The sequence below is a fragment of the Macaca mulatta genome, chromosome 3 (assembly GCF_049350105.2).
Source record: "Macaca mulatta isolate MMU2019108-1 chromosome 3, T2T-MMU8v2.0, whole genome shotgun sequence".
Taxonomy (NCBI): Eukaryota; Metazoa; Chordata; class Mammalia; order Primates; family Cercopithecidae; genus Macaca; species Macaca mulatta.
Window position 1 is genome coordinate 104,569,192 of NC_133408.1, and position 18,329 is coordinate 104,587,520.

An 18,329-nucleotide genomic window follows, 5' to 3' on the forward strand; every position below is an offset into this window, starting at 1 on the left:
TGCCTCCCCATCAAGCTACAATGACTTTCTTCACAGAATTGGAAAAAAATACTTTAAAGTTCATATGGAACCAAAAAAAGAGACCACATTGCCAAGACAATCCTAAGCCAAAAGAACAAAGCTGGAGGCATCATCCTACCTGACTTTAAACTATACTACAAGACTACAGTAACCAAAACAGCATGCTACTGGTACCAAAAGAGAGATATAGACCAATGGAACAGAACAGAGCCCTCAGAAATAATACCACACATCTACAGCCATCTGATCTTGACAAATCTGACAAAAACAAGAAATGGGGAAAGGATTTCCTATTTAATAAATGGTGCTGGGAAAATTGGCTAGCCATAAGTAGAAAGCTGAAACTGGATCCTTTCCTTACCTCTTATACGAAAATTAATTCAAGATAGATTAGAGACTTAAATGTTAGACCTAAAACCATAAAAACCCTAGAAGAAAACCTAGGTAATACCATTCAGGACATAGGCATGGGCAAGGACTTCATGACTAAAACACCAAAAGCAATGGCAACAAAAGTCAAAATTGACAAATGGGATCTAATTAAACTAAAGAGCTTCTGCACAGCAAAAGAAACTACCGTCAGAGTGAAGAGGCAACCTACGGAATGGGAGAAAATGTTTGCAATCTACTCATCTGACAAAGGGCTAATATCCAGAACCTACAAAGAACTCAATCAAATTTACAAGAAAATAACAAACAACCCCATCAAAAAGTGGGCAAAGGATATGAACAGACACTTCTCTAAAGAAGACATTTATACAGCCGACACATGAAAAAATGCTCATCATCACTCGCCATCAGAGAAATGCAAATCAAAACCACAATGAGATACCATCTCACGCCAGTTAGAATGGCAATCATTAAAAAGTCAGGAAACTACAGGTGCTGGAGAGGATGTGGAGAAATAGGAACACTTTCACACTGTTGGTGGGACTGTAAACTAGTTCAACCATTGTGGAAAACAGTGTGGCGATTCCTCAAAGATCTAGAACTAGAAATACCATTTGACCCAGCCATCCCATTACTGGGTATATACCCAAAGGAATATAAATCATGCTGCTATAAAGACACATGCACACGTATATTTATTGCAGCACTGTTCACAATAGCAAAGACTTGGAATCAACCCAAATGTCCATCAGTGACAGACTGGATTAAGAAAATGTGGCACATATATACCACAGAATACTAGGCAGCCACAAAAAAGGATGAGTTTGTGTCCTTTGTAGGGACATGGATGCAGCTGGAAACCATCATTCTCAACAAACTATCATAAGAACAGAAAACCAAACACCTCATGTTCTCACACATAGGTGGGAATTTAACAATGAGATCACTTGGACACAGGAAGGGGAACATCACACACCAGGGCCTATTGGGGGGAGGGGGAAGGGGGTGGGATAGCATTAGAAGATATACCTAATGTAAATGACAAGTTAATGGGTGCAGTACACCAACATGGCACATGTACACGTATGTAACTAATGGGTGCAGCACACCAACATGGCACATGTACACACATGTAACAAACCTGCACATTGTGCACATGTACCCTAGAACTTAAAGTATAATCAAAAAAGAAAAAAGAAAATAAAAAACACAGACCAAATAATTTTTTTTCCGTTTTTTTTGTTGTTGTTGTTGAGACGGAGAGTCTCCCTCTGTCACCAGGCTGGAGTGCAGTGTCATTATCTCGGCTCACTGCAACCTCTGTCTCCCAGGCTCAAGCGAATCTCCTGCCTCAGTCTCCCAAGTGGCTGGGACTACAGGTGCACACCACCACGTCCAGCTAATTTTTGTATTTTTAGTAGAGACAGGGTTTCACCATGTTGGCCAGGATGGTCTCCATCCCTTGACCTCGTGATCCACCCGCCTCAGCCTCCCAAAGTGTTGGTATTACAGGATTGAGCCACTGCGTCCGGGCCAGACCAAATAATTTTTAAAGTATTTTTTCATTTGCATGCTTATTTTTTTCTAGTTTCCTATAATGTCATATCTAGTACTGTTATAATCAGGCTGCCATAAAGAGATGAATTGCTCATGGGCACCTGGGAGTTCAGTGCTTTCTACATATAGGGTTGTCAGGCTTGCTCCAAATATCTGAAAGAATAACCTAGAACGTTGTTTTTGTTTTGCAAAGATATCGTATAGGTGCAATCCTATATTGCATTTCACTAGAATGTGGTATTTATAAAGAAACACTCAAAAAGAATTCTAAGTTTTTTTTATTGCTGATATGACAAAAAGTACAATAAACAAAACAAGAAAGAAAAAAAAAAAAGAATTGGAAAAGACAAGATAGGCACAGCCTGCTAGCTCTCTCCAGAAATCAAACCCTAGAAATTTTACAGAGATTTTTTAAAAAGCTTAAGAGATCTCAGAAGTTTTTAATCACAAAACTCTGAGAAATCTTAGGCAGAGGATGGTTGATGTTTAGCACTGAATTAATAAAGCCCCTACAAGTGAAAGAAGGACTGTGTCAGAGTATAGAATTACCTGTGGGAAAAGAAAACTTTCTTCATAGGCCCTTCTCTCTCCCTCACATCAGGAAGAAAAACAGCAGCACCATCAAGAGCCAACAGGTTTATGCAAGTACAGCACAAGAACACAGATGAGGCAAAAATTGATAACCAATATAGAAGAGCTGGCCAGCCCCTGACCACTCTCTTTCCTTCACTTCTCCCCTGAGTATCTGGCTGCATTTATATCTAAGGGTGGTAGTGCCTAGAAAGGAGCAGTAGCTGAGGTAGAGGGAATAGGGGTTTGCTGAGAAGTAAGACCACCCAGGAGAGAAGCAAAGTGGGACTAGATAATCCCTGATTGCAACATGAGAAGCTCTAGACCCTTAAAAACAACCCCAATATATTCCCTAAACCTATCCGAAGTCCTGAAAGTTGTGGTTCAGGCTTTCACTCTTCCCTAAGCCCTTCATATAACTACACCACAGTGAGGAACTAAGGTAGCTTATAGTTCTAAGGGAATATGAGATCTTGAGGAGCGGTAAGAAGAGGATAAAATGGTGTGAACAAACAAGCACTCTGAAAAGAAGTATAAAAAAACTAAGCCACCTTATAAAAATGAAGCAAAATCAGTGTCAATGGCCCAGATAACAGTAAGAACTCAAAAATAAGCATAATAAATATTCTCAACAAAAGAAAGAATATTGGAAACACAAAGCCAAGTACTTACAAATAATAACCAACTGAAGATATTAAATATAAAAGAAATAATCTTTAACATACAAAACACAATGGATTGGCTAAATGGCAGAAGGGATACAGCTAGAGGATCAATTCATTAGCTACATGGTTAAGCCAAGGATCCCTCCAAAAAGACACCAACAAAATAAAAAGATTTTATTTATTTATTTAGTTTAACCCACCTCCTACATAAGATAAAAATATTTTAAACAATAGATTAGCCGTTAAAATATGTAGAGAACAGAAACAGAAGCTTAAATATCTATCTAACAGAAGTCTCAGAATAAGAGAAAAATTTAATGGGGGAGGGCAGTATCTTAAAAAATAATTATCAAATATTACCTACAATTAAAGAAATACATAAAACCTCAGACTGAACTGGCTCAGATTCAATCAAAACATAAACATATTCTGATGCAACTTAAGAACAAAGTCAAGAGAAAAATTTAAAACTTCCAGAACGAAAAAAGATCACAGAAGAACAAAGATTAGACTGATATCAACAATTACAGAAATAAGAAGGCTGGGCACTTTGGCTCATGCCTGTAATCCCAGCACTTTGGGAGGCCAAGGCAAGTAGATCACTCAAGGTCAGAAGTTCGAAACCAGCCCGGCCAACATGGTGAAATCCTGTCTGTATTAAAAATACAAAATTAGCCATGCACAGTGGCACTTGCCTGTAGTACTAGCTATTTGGGAGGCTGAGGCATGAGAATTGCGTGAACCCAGGAGCCAGAGGTTGCAGTGAGCTGAGTTGGTACCACTGCACTCCAGCCTGGGTGAAAGAGCAAGATTCTGTCTCAAATAAATACAGAAATAAAATTATAGAAATGAGACAACAGATGATTATTGTCAAAAGTCTAAAGGAAACATGGCCTTTGAACTTGCTATTTTATAGTCAGCTAAACAACTATTTGTATTTGAGATTGAAATGAGATATCCTAAAACATCAAATAACTTGCAAAACCAAATACGCAAAGATTTCTTTGAAAGCACTCTTAGAGAAAATATTCCAATATACAGAGAAAGCCAAGAGATAAATGACTTATGAAATAAGAACAGAAAAATAATTCTAAAGTCTATTTAACTGAGCTATCACACACAATATCTATAACAGCCTGTGACTAAAGACAATTGTGGTTGGTTCGCTGGTTGGTTTGGGGAAGGAGGCAGAGAAAGAGAGGAAAGACACCAAAGGCAGATAAGAATGTTCTAAAGTATTAGAAGTGTGGCCGGGCATAGTGGCTCATGCTTGTAATCCCAACACTCTGGGAGGCTGAGGTGGGTGGATGACTTGAGGTCAGAAGTTCAAGACCAGCCTGGCCAACATGGTGAAACCCCATCTCTATTAAAAACACAAAAATTAGCCAGGCATGGTGGTACATGCCTGTAATTCTAGCTACTTATGAGGCTGAGGAAGGAGAATCACTTGAACCCAGGAGGCAGAGGTTGCAGTGAGCCAAGATTGTGCCACTGCACTCCAGCCTGGGCAACAGAGTGAGACTCCATCTCAAAAAAAAAAAAAAAAAAAAAAAGTATTAGAGATGTAAGTTAGAAAAGGAGAGAAGAAGAAACCATGATAAACAGAAATAAGTTCTAATAAAACAGTAATTATAAATACGTAAATTAAGTTACCAAAAAAAAGATATACATTGGGTGCTTTCAAAATTAAATGCATTAGTGTGTTATCAAGAGGGCATTTCAAAACGTGAATACAAAAGGTTAAAAATAAAGGGAGAGGCCAGGCACGGTGGCTCACACCTGTAATCTTAGCACTTTGGAGGCCAAGGTGGGTAGACTGTCTGAGCTCAGGAGTTCGACACCAACCTGGGCAACACTGTGAAACTCATCTCTACTAAAATACAAAAATTAGCCAGGCATGGTGGTGCGTGCCTGTAATCCCAACTACTTGGGAGGCTGAGGCAGGAGAATTGCTTGAACCCAGGAGGCAGAGGTTGCAGTGAGCTGAGATCAACCACTGCACTCCAGCCTAGGTGACAGAGCAAGACTCCATCTCAACAAAAATAAAAATAAAATAAAAATAGAAAGAAAAAAAGAAAAGATGTTACAGTGTTAACCACAAAGAAAGGTGGGATAGGAACTTAAAAAGCAAATTAAAACATTTTTATTTTATTTTTTAAAATCTAAGTGAAAAAATAAGATTACATAGTAGCTAAAAAGAAAACATTATTTTTTTTTTTGACTTTTAGTTTAGGTTTGGAGGTACATGTGAAGGTTTGTTACATAGGTAAACACGTGTCATGAGGGGATACACATTTTTAAATACATTACAATCATGAATACCTTAACGCCCAACAATGTGGCACTGAAATACTTTGAACGAGAACCAAAAGAACAACAGGGACAAACCTATCTACTTCAGATATATGTAACAAAAATATCTCAAAGACTGATATACTGAACCAACCAAAACCTAAGCAAGTTTTAGATATATCTAAAACTCTACACCAAGAAAACTGAGAATATAATTTCTTTTTGAACTTAAGAAGGCCATCACAAAAAATCAACCATGTATTGTATGCCACAAAAGAAGTCTAAATAAAATGCTGAGGAAATCAGAAATCATGAACTTTAATTTATTTGACCTTCATTATAGAAATATCTTTCTTGGATACTTGAAAAATATAAACTATTTCTCAGCAAAATAAAGAGAAGTTCAAAGAATATTTTGGTGACCTGAGGGAATACTAGAAGTGGAGACAAGCCAGATAAGGCAAAAAGTCTTCTAGCATCGAACTTTAGAAAAGAGGTTTAAAGATGATCTTAATTACAGACCCTTAACCTACATTTACTAACAGTGAGAAGAAATAAACCTTTACAGGTTAAAGTAGAAGTTGCATTGTGGAAAGGTAAATTCTTACTATATTACTGCCCTTTTATATGCAAGGCTTACTTCAACCTTCTGGAAGAACTTATACTATTTATGCAATTCCATTTAAGAAAATGTTTCAAACCAGGGCTCCAGTGGTTCTTAAGCCATGTGGAGCATCATCAAAACTACATCTTCATCCAGCAGGACAGAAAGAAACAATGCCCAGATGTCCCTGAATATCTTCTTCTCCAAATTTCTAGCAAGCTTATTCCCAGCAGTCCACAACAAGATCAATATTAGCTACTGGTCAGCTTAGAACTAGAGTAACTGACCAAAGCAGTAAAAATTCAAAGATACATAAAAGGTAAGAGGACTAGAAGAGAAAAGATTAAAGAGTTATTGTTTTCAAATGTTTTCATTTGAAATGAAAACATTTGGAAACACAGAAAGCACAGCCTATCAACAGACAAATGAGAACTAAAAGAGAGGTCAGCAGAGTCGCCAGCAAAACATCAGTATGTAAAAACCAACAGTGTTCCTCTATTCAATCAAAAATAGGAAATGAAAAGATAATATTCATAAAAGCAATCAAAAGCATAAATAAATAAAAGTTAAATTAAGAAAAAAGCATGAGGACTTATAGAGAAAATTTTTAAACAATATTAAAGGACAAAATAAGTTCTGAATAAGTAGAGAGAAATATTATTATTAGGTGAAATGACTTAACATTGCCATGTTCATTCAACCCAAATTAAAGTCATTGCTGAGCTGGCAAGACAGGGCTGAAGACAAGATTGCACCATATCATACAGCTACATGTACTACAGTACTCTAGCCTCTGATCACATCAAGGAGAAACTTCCCTGGTCATGGAGCCTAAAAACTCTATAGTTTAAGGATCAGAGTTGATCCCTTCTCCCCCTAACATGTGGTCCTACTACATTTTCTGCTAGAATGCAATGGACGACAGGGACCCACATACCTGCTACTGCTCCCGTCTCCATTAATTTCCCCAGTGAATACAGATGTAGCAGGCCTGGAGTCCCTAGCCATTTTACCTTGTTTGCAAGATAGATATACATATATACGTAGCCACAAAATATATTAATATAAACTTTTAATCCCATTAAAAAGAAATTAGAATTCAGAAAACAGGAAAAATGTTTGCAACCATCACAGAACAATCTAAAATCTACGGTAAATGCTAATTTCACTTCTTAAATAAACTTGCAATTTAACTATATTTAATATATTTTTAATTCCAACCTGCAATGTTTTTAAGCGTTTATTAAGAGATGACTCATCAACTTCCAGAATAAAATCTTCTACTGACATGTACAGCTTCTGCTGCATTTCATTTCTTTGGGCAATCAAAATATTCCCTTCATTCTGGAGGAAGAAAAAAAGAATAACCATCATTAATACATCGGGTCTTTTCTGCATATGACCTATTTGAATAAAAGTGATCTCCAAAATTTAACTTTATATTCTCCAAACATAGTAGCATTTAGGACATTTCTCTCCTTAGAGCAACAAAATGACCAAAAAAAAAAAAAAAAACTTTCTTTCTCTTAATTAAAAATAAAACATTTAAGTTCTACAACTCTGATCTGCTAATTTTTATTTTTCCCATTATTTCTGCAACAATGAAATTTTTGGGGTTTTTTTAGAGAAAATTATGTAAGTTCCTACTAACTATATATGGCCTCTCTCCTACTCCCATCCCACTCTCAACTCCTTCAGCTACTCATCCTTCAAGATACACTTAAACACCAGGATAAACCTTCCAATTTGTCCAATAGGCTGTGTTTGGAAATACATATGTGAAAGACATCCAAGAACTCTACGCATTTTCTTCATTATAGCACTTACCATACTGTATTAAAACTATATATTAATATATCCATCCTGTACCCAAGAAAGAAAGAAAGGATCATGTCTTTTAAAAATTTGTATCTCTATTACTTACAACAGTGTCTGGCACATACACTTAAAAGTTTGAATTTTAGGATATTTTTTCTTGCATAAGCTCAACCAGACTATTTTACAACTATAAATAAAAAAGACCTCAAGTAAAGTCTATTGCTTTCATCATTTAAAAAAAAAAAACAAAAAACATGGCAATCAAGTTAAAGAACTATGCAAAATACATGAATAAAAGTTAACAGTTCTAAGCCAAATTAAGTACAATAAGGGAAATAAAATAACAATTTCATTTGAGTGGCTAGTACGATTGTATATTTAGCCAATAATCTACTCTTCCATCTATCAAGTAAACTTTAAGTCCAGAAACATAAGCAGTAGTAGAAAAAAAATCTGCTTTCAAAAAAAGTCACATCTGTACTAATAGAATACTAAGTGCTAAAGTACCATCCTGAATACTTTCACTATGCTCAAACCACAAAAACAAATAAGGCAGGGTTTTTTTTCATCTTATATGAAAATACATTATGAAGTATTTTAATATCAACAGTGTGGTTTAAATAGAAAGAGAATAGACTTTGCTGTCAGATATGTCTGGGTTCAAGTTCCATATTAACATTTAGAACTAGGGGCCGGGCATGGTGGCTAACACCTGCAATCCCAGGACTTTGGGAGGCTGAGGCAGGAGAATTACTTGAGCCAAGGAGTTCAAGACCTGTCTGGACAACATGATAAAACCCTATCACTACAAAAAGTACAAAAAAATTAGCCAGGCATGGTTGGTAGTGCACGCCTGTAGTCCTAGCTACTTGAGAGGCTGAAGTGGGAGAATCACTTGTGCCCAGGAGGTTGAGGCTGCAGTGTGCTGTGATCGTGCCACTGCACTCCAGCCTGGGTGACAGAGTGAGACCATACCTCAAAAAAAAAAAAAAGAATAATTTTTTAATTAAAAAAAAAATAGAACTAGGTAATCTTGAACAATTTCCTTACCCTTGTAAGCCTGTTTCCTCACTTATAAAATGGGAGCAAATATACCCATTTTAAAAGTTAATGTAAGAAAATGCTTATAAACACACTGCCTGTGTTTCATAGAAATTAAAAAATTATTCTGCTATCACCTTCTTTCTTCCATAATCAGAAGTGATCAGTTAAAATCTAACATATAAAATAACCAAAATCTAATCCCTTCTCCAAACTAAACATTCCTGGCATTTTCAAACGCCTAGTTATCCTGCTCATACTTCTCATTCAGAGCCAGTCAGGCTGCCAACTGGTCAACCTAGGTATGATTAGGGAGTAAGATTTACAGGGTGTAATCCACAGAGACAGAAACCACAAATACTTAAGATGGAACAAGTCCAAACACAACAAGTATAGAGCTCATAGGTGCTAGGGAAAGTTGTGGTGGTAGTAGGGAATGGTTTATAAGAAAAACAGGAAGTTCAGTTCAGTTCAATACAATAAACTAAAGAAAACTGCAACAGGAAATAAATATACTTGCACCTAAGCTAATAAAGAACTTATGTGAAATGTTTCATTGTCATACCCCTACTCACACACACACACAAACTACCTCCCAACAATAGGTGACTCAGACACTAATTAATAGTAAGGCAGAGTCTTATATGCATAAAACACACCACTCAGTCCAGAAAAGATCTACATTAGCATGTATGAAAGCCACTCTGGTTTACAAGCCTAATGTCCTTCAAAAGCCAGTCTCTTATAACAACTCCATAGGTATAGCTTCCAGGGTCCCTCAAGGGGCATGTCTAGTTGCAAGAGTCCATATCAAGTATTTGTAGTTTGTAGTTCCTCCCAGTACAGATGCAATCTGACAATCGTAAGTTATATTTACCATAAATAATGTTGCCTGGTAATAGCGTTGAAATATTTTATCATATTACCAAGGGAACAAAGACAGGGAGTTAACCAAAGGTCAAGTTTTCATGCAAAAGGGGAAAAGATTTTGTTACCCCTTATCCACAATCACCAGTTGTCTATTACACCTTTCTTACAAGGCTATAAATGAAGCAAATTATTAATATGAAGATACTGTAAAAGTTAAAGATTTTATATAAACTATCATTATAATATCTGCAGTTCCTTTTCTTTTTAGAAAGATAACATTTCCTGAGTTCTAATTTGATTACACTGTGATCTGAGACACTGTTTGCTATGATTTCAGTTCTTTTGCATTTGCTGAAGAGTGTTTTACTTCCAATTATGTGGTCGATTCTAGAATAAGTGCCAAGTGGCACTGAGAAGAATGTATGTTCGGTTGATTTAGGGTAGAGAATTCTGCAGACATCTAACAGGTCCACTTGATCCAGAACTGAGTTCAAGTCCTGAATATTCTTGTTAATTTTCTGTCTCGATCTAATACTGACAGTGGGGTGTTAAAGTCTCCCATTATTATTGTGTGGGAGTCTAAGTCTCTTTGTAGATCTCTAAGAACTTGTTTTATGAATCTGGGTGCTCCCTGGTTGCATAGATATTCAGAATAGTTACCTCTTCTTGTTGAACTGTTCCCTTTACCATTATGTAATGCCCTTCTTTGTCTTTTTTAATCTTTGTTGATTTAAAGTTTGTTTTGTCAGAGACTAGGACTGCAACCCCTGCTTTCTTTTGATTTCTATTTACTTGGAAAATTTTCCTCCATCCCTTTATTTTGAGCCTGTATGTGTTTTTGTGTGGAAGATGGGTCTCCTGAATACAGCACACCTATGAGTCTTGACCACTTAGCCAATTTGCCAGTCTGTGTCTTTTAATTGGGGAATTTAGCCCATTTACATTTAAGGTTAGTATTGCTCACTCAAAACCACATAATTTCATGGAAATTGAACAACCTGCTCCTGAATGATTCCAGGGTAAATAATCAAATTAAGGCAGAAATCAAGAAGTTCTTTGAAACCAATGAGAACAAAGAGACAATCTACCAGAATCTCTAGGACATAGCTCAAGTAGTGTTGAGAGAAATTTATAGCACTAAATGCCCACATCAGAAAGCTAGAAAGATCTCAAATCAACACCTTAACATCACAATTAAAAGAACTAGAAAGGCAAGAGTAAACGAACCCAAAAGCTAGCAGAAGACAAGAAATAATATCAGAGAAGAATTAAAGGAGATAGAAACACACACACATACACAAACCCTCCAAAAAAATCAATGAATCCAGGATGTTTTTTTTTTGAAAAAATTAACAAAATAGACCACTAGCTAGACTAATAAAGAAGGAGAGAAGAATCAAATAGACTCAATAAAAAATGTTAAAGGAGTATCACCACTGACCCCACAAAAATACCAACTACCTTCAGAGAATACTATAAACACCTCTACACAAATAAACTAGAAAATCTAGAAGAAATGAATAAATTCTTGGATGCCTACACCCTACCAAGACTAAACCAGGAAGAAGTTGAATCCCTGAATAGACCAATAACAAACTCTAAAATTGAGGCAGTAATTAACAGTCTACCAACCAAAAAAAGCCCAGGACCAGACAGATTCACAGCTGAATTCAACCAGAGATACAAAGGACAGCTGGTACCATTCCTTTTGAAACTATTCCCAACAAGTGAAAAGGACTGACTCCTTCCTAACTCATTTTATGAAGCCAGCATTATTCTGATACCCAAACCGGTAAGAGACACAACAAAAAAAAGAAAACTTCAGGCCAATATCCCTGATGAACATCGATGCAAAAATCCTCAATAAAATACTGACAAACTGAAACCAGCAGCACATCAAAAAACTTATCCACCACGATCAAGTCTGCTTCATCCCTGGGATGCAATGCTGGTTCAACATACGCAAATCAATAAATGTAATTTAGCACATAAACGGAACTAATGACAAAAACCACATGACTATCTCAATAGACGCAGAAAGGGCTTTGATAATATTCAACATCGCTTCATGTTAAAAACTCTCAACAAACTAAGTATTGACAGAACATATCTCAAAATAGTAAAAGTAATTTATGACAAACCCACAACCTCAAATTGAATGAGCAAAAGCTGGAAGCATTCCCTTTGAAAACCAGTACAAGACAAGGATGCCCTCTCTCACCACTCCTATTCACCAGCGTATTGGAAGTTCTGGACAGGGCAATCAGGCAAGAGAAAGAAATAAAGGGTATTCAAATAGGAAGAGAGGAAGACAAGTTGTCTGTTTGCAGATGACATGATTTTATATTTAGAAAACCCCATCGTCTCAGCCCAAATCTTCTTGAAATGATAGGCAACTTCAGCAAAGTCTCAGGATACAAAGTAAATGTGCAAAAATCACAATCATTCCTACACACCAACAATAGGCAAGCAAAGAGCCAAACCATGAATGAACCCCCATTCACAAGTGTTACAAAAAGAATAAAATACCTAGGAATACAGCTAATAAGGGATGTGAAGGACCTCTTCAAGAAGAATTACAAACCACTGCTCAAGGAAATAAGAGAGGACACAAACAAATGGAAAAATATTCCATCCTCATGGATAGAAAAAGACTCAAGATCATGAAAATGGCCATACTGCCCAAAGTAATTTATAGAATCAATGCTATTCCCATCAAGCTACCACTGACATTCTTCAAAGATTTAGGAAAAACTATTTTAAATTTCATATGGAATCAAAGAAAGACCTCTTATAACCAAGATAATCCTAATCAAAAGGAAGAATGCTGGAGGCATCAAGCTACCTGACTTCAAACTATACTACAAGGTGACAGTAACCAAAACAGCATGCTACTGGTACCAAAACAGACATACAGACCAATGGAGCAGAATAGAAACCCCAGAAATAACACCACACATCTACAACCATCTGATCTTTGACAAACCTGACAAAAACAAGTAATTGGGAAAGCATCTCCTATTCAGTAAATGGTGCTGGGAAAACGAGACATATGCAGAAAACTGAAACTGAACCCCTTCCTTACACTTTACACAAAAATTAACTCTAGATGGATTAAAGACTGAAATGTAAAACCTAAAATATAAAAACCCTAGAAGAAAACCTAGGCAATAGCATTCAGGACATAGGTATGGGCAAAGACTTCATGACAAAAACAACAAAAGCAATTGCAACACAAGTCAAAATTGACAAATGGGATCTAATTAAACTAAAGAGTTTCTGCACAGCAAAAGAAACTATCATCAGAGTGAACAGGCAACCTGTTCTCCTGAACAGGAGAAAATTTTTGCAATTTACCCATCTGACAAAGGTCTAATATCCAGAATCTACAAGGAACTTAAACATATTTACAGGAAAAAGACAACCCCATCAAAAAGTGAGCAAAGGATATGAACAGGCACTTCTCAAAGGAAGACATTTATGTGGCCAACAAACATATGAAAAAAAAGCTGAACATCAATAATCATCAGAGAAATGCAAATCAAAACCACAAAGGGATACCACTTCATACCAGTTAGAATGGCGATCATTAAAGTCAGGAAACAATAGATGCTGGAGAGGATGTGGAGAAGTACGAACACTTTTACACTGTTGGTGGGAATGTAAATTAGTTCAACCATTATGGAAGATGATATGGCAATTTCTCAAGGATCTAGAACCAGAAATACCATTCAACCCAGCAATCCCATTACTGGGTATATACCCAAAGGAATATAAATCATCCTGCTATAAAGATACATGCACAAGTATGTTTATTGCAGCACTATTTACAATAGCAAAGACTTGGAACCAACCCAAATGCCCATCAATAATAGACTGGATAAAGAAAATGTGTTACATATACACCATGGAATACGATGCAGCCATAAAAAGGAATGAGTTCATGTCCTCTGCAGTGACATGGATGAAGCTGGACGCCATCATCTTCGGCAAACTAACACAGGAATAGAAAACCAAACACCGCATGTTTTTACTCATAAGTGGGAGTTGAACATTAAGAACACATGGACACAGAGAGGGAAGCAATACACACCAGGGCTTATTGGGGGGTGGGAGGGTGAGGGGAGGGAATTTAGAGGACAGGTCAATAAGTACAGCAAACCACCATGGCACATGTATACCTATGTAACAAACCGGCACATTCTGCACATGTATCCTGTTGTTGTTTTTTTTTTAGAAGAAATTAAAAAAAAAAATTTCCTTATGTTCAACAGATAAAAACTATAATAGAGAAAAATTCTCAACTAACCACATATTCACAAGTTTTAATCTTCTCCTGAGCCAGATTGTATTCTGCCCATATTTTCTCTAATCCATTCAAAGAAGCTGGAGTAGTAAAGCACCCTTCATCCAACACTTGTATAGCATCTGAAAGGTCATTTCCGAAACGAACACTGATGCCGACATGCCTATTTTTAAAAACAACAAAAAGAAAAAGATCAATACATTAGAAAGCTGATGTGAGAAAAAGTTACACTTTAATAGTAATGGTCTAAAACTTATTGTTTATAGCACTGGCTTTGAAGAGGTACTTTTTAAAACTTTATATAAAATCATGTATGACTTATTTTTTCAGTCCACGTGTTTTTATGCAGATATGCATAATATAAACTTTTAATTAAAAAACATTTGTGAATATACTAATTTCATGACACAAAAAATATGAAAAAAATTAAAAATTTTTTAAACTATAAAAAAGGCAACATTGAAAGTCTGCAGAATTTGAAATGGTATCAAATGAAGCTTCAATTTTTGGTCTACAAATAATTTACAAAGTCTAAGAGAAAAGACATATAAGAAACCCACTTACCATAGGCTAACTGATCTAAACAAGAGTTAAGTTCCTACGGTATATTTTTTAGTCACAAAAACATCACTTCTAAATAAAGACCCAAAACATTTCTAATATTAAACACTGAAATACATGTGTCCTCTAGATACATATAAGAAAAAGCAATAAAAACAACTAAGATAGAGGGGGCGCGCCCAAGATGGCCAAATAGGAACAGCTCCAGCCTCCAGCTCCCAGTGTGTGACAGAGAAGACAGGTGATTTCTGCATTTTCAACTGAGGCACCAGGTTCATCTCACTGGGGAGTGCCAGACAATCGGTGCTGGTGAGCTGGTGCAGCCCGACTAGCGAGAGCTGAAGCAGGGCGAGGCATCGCCTCACCTGGGAAGCACAAGGGGGAAGGGAATCCCTTTTCCTAGCCAAGGGAAACTCAGACACACAACACCTGGAAAATCGGGTAACTCCCACCCTAATACTGCACTTTACCAAGGGTCTTAGCAAACGGCACGCCAGGAGATTATATCCCACACCGAGCCCAGAGGGTCCCACGCCCACAGAGCCTCCTTCATTGCTAGCACAGCAGTCTGAGATCTAAATGCAAGGCAGCAGTGAGGCTGGGGGAGGGGCGCCCACCATTGCTGAGGCTTAAGTAGGTAAACAAAGCCACCAGGAAGCTCGAACTGGGTAGAGCCCACCACAGCTCAAGGAGGCCTGCCTGCCTCTGTAGACTCCCCCTCTGGGGACAGGGCATAGCTAAACAAAAAGCAGCAGAAACCTTGGCAAAGGTAAATGCCCCTGTCTGATAGCTTTGAAGAGAGCAGTGGATCTCCCAGCACAGAGGTTGAGATCTGAGAATGGACAGACCGCCTGCTTAAGCGGGTCCCTGACTCCTGAGTAGCCTCACTGGGAGACATCCCGTACTAGGTGCAGACCTACACCTCACACCTCACACAGTGGGGTTCAAACCTCAGACGAAGCTTCCAGAGCAAGAACCAGACAGCAACACTCGCTGCTCAGCAATATTCTATCTTCTGCAGCCTCTGCTGCTGATACCCAGGCAAATAGGGTCTGGAGTGGACCTCAAGCAAATTCCAAAGACCTACAGCTGAGGGTCATGACTGTTAGAACAAAAACTAACAAACAGAAAGGACACCCACACCAAAACCCCATCAGTACATCACTATCATCAAAGACCAAAGGCAGATAAAACCACAAAGATGGGGAAAAAGCAGGGCAGAAAAGCTGGAAATTCAAAAAATCAGAGCACATCTCCCCGTCCAAAGAAATGCAGCTCATCACCAGCAACGGAACAAAGCTGGATGGAGAATGACTTTGACAAGTTGAGAGAAGAAGGCTTTAGTCGATCAAACTTCTTAGAGCTAAAGGAGGAACTACGTAACCAGCGCAGGGAAACTTTAACCTTGAAAAAAGAATGGATGAATGGATAACTAGAATAATCAATGCAGAGAAGACCTTAAAAGAAGTGATAGAGATGAAAACCATAACACGAGAAAATACGTGACAAATGCACAAGCTTCAGTAACCGACTCAATCAACTAGAAGAAAGAGTATCAGCGATTGAAGATCAAATAAATGAAATGAAGCGAGAAGAGAAGCATGGAGAAAAAAGAGTAAAAAGAAATGAACAAAGCCTCCAAGAAGTATGGGATTATGTGAAAAGACAAAATCTACGTCTGACTGGTGTGCCTGAAAGTGACAGGGAAAAGGGAATCAACTTGGAAAACACTCTGCAGGATATCATCCAGGAGAACTTCCCCAACCTAGTAAGGCAGGCCAACATTCAAATTCAGGAAATACAGAGAATGCCACAAAGATACTCCTCGAGAAGAGCAACTCCAAGACACATAATTGTCAGATTCACCAAAGTTGAAATGAAGAAAAAATTGTTAAGGGCAGCCAGAGAGAAAGGTCGGGTTACACACAAAGGGAAGCCCATCAGACTAACAGTAGATCTCTCGGAAGAAACTCTACAAGCCAGAAGACAGTGGGGGCCAACATTCAACATTCTTAAAGAAAAGAATTTTCAACCCAGAATTTCATATCCAGCCAAACTAAGTTTCATACGTGAGGGGAAATAAAATCCTTTACAGACAAGCAAATGCTTAGAGATTTTGTCACCACCAGGCCTGCCCTACAAGAGATCCTGAAGGAAGCACTAAACATGGAAAGGAACAACCGGTACCAGCCATTGCAAAAACATGTCAAAATGTAAAGTCCATTGATGCTAGGAAGAAACTCCATCAACTAACGAGCAAAATAACCAGCTAATATCATAATGACAGGATCAAGTTCACACATAACAATATTAACCTTAAAGGTACATGGACTAAATGTCTCAATTAAAAGACACAGACTGGAAAATTGGATAAAGAGTCAACACCCATCAGTCTGCTGTATACAGGAGACCCATCTCACATGCGGAGACACATAGGCTCAAAATAAAGGGATGGAGGAAGATCTACCAAGTAAATGGAAAACAAAAAAAGGCAGGGGTTGCAATCCTAGTCTCTGATAAAACAGACTTTAAACCAACAAAGATCAAAAGAGACAAAGAAGGCCATTACATAATGGTAAAGGGATCAATTCAACAAGAAGAGCTAACTATCCTAAGTATCTATGCACCCAATACAGGAGCACCCAGATTCATAAAGCAAGTCCTTAGAGACTTACAAAGAGACTTAGACTCCCATACAATAATAATGGGAGACTTTAACACCCCACTGTCAACATTAGACAGATCAACAAGACAGAAAGTTAACAAGGATATCCAGGAATTGAACTCAACTCTGCACCAAGTGGACCTAATAGACATCTACAGAACTCTCCTCCCCAAATCAACAGAATATACATTCTTCTCAGCACCACACTGCACTTATTCCAAAATTGACCACATAAGTTGGAAGTAAAGCACTCCTCAGCAAATGTGAAAGAACAGAAATTATAACGAACTGTCTCTCAGACCACAGTGCAATCAAACTAGAACTCAGGACTAAGAAACTCAACCAAAACCACTCAACTAACATGGAAACTGAACAACCTGCTCCTAAATGACTACTGAGTACATAACAAAATGAAGGCAGAAATAAAGATGTTCTTTGAAACCAATGAGAACAAAGATACAACGTACCAGAATCTCTGGGACACATTTAAAGCACTGTGTAGAGGGAAATTTATAGCACTAAACGCCCACAAGAGAAAGTAGGAAAGATCTAAAATTGACACCCTAACATCACAATTAAAAGAACTAGAGAAACAAGAGCAAACACATTCAAAAGCTAGCAGAAGGCAAGAAATAACTAAGATCGGAGCAGAACTGAAGGAGATAGACATAAAAAATCCTCCAAAAAAATCAATGAATCCAGGAGCTGGTCTTTTGAAAAGACCAACAAAATTGATAGACTACTAGCAAGACTAATAAAGAAGAAAAGACAGAAGAATCAAATAGACGCAATAAAAAATGATAAAGGGGGTATCACCAGCGACCCCACAGAAATACAAACTACCATCAGAGAATACTACAAACACCTCTACACAAATAAACTAGAAAACCTAGAAGAAAGAGATAATTTCCTGGACACTTACACTCTCCCAAGACTAAACCAGGAAGAAGTTGAATCCCTGAATAGACC

The 18,329-nt window shown here is 37.5% G+C and overlaps 1 protein-coding gene across 2 annotated transcripts in view; it reads right to left on the minus strand.

Annotated features, from left to right (window-relative positions):
• The window catches only part of STK31 (serine/threonine kinase 31), a 134,803-nt gene that overhangs the window by 58,524 nt on the left and 57,950 nt on the right, over positions 1 to 18,329 (minus strand). For both annotated transcript variants that reach the window (XM_015133895.3, XM_077996988.1), the window contains exons 10-11: positions 14,138 to 14,297; positions 7,321 to 7,443 (exon numbers count right to left, since the gene is read on the minus strand). In XM_015133895.3, coding sequence (XP_014989381.3) covers positions 7,321 to 7,443; positions 14,138 to 14,297 — 283 coding nt within the window. The remainder of the gene's footprint in view (positions 1 to 7,320; positions 7,444 to 14,137; positions 14,298 to 18,329) is intronic.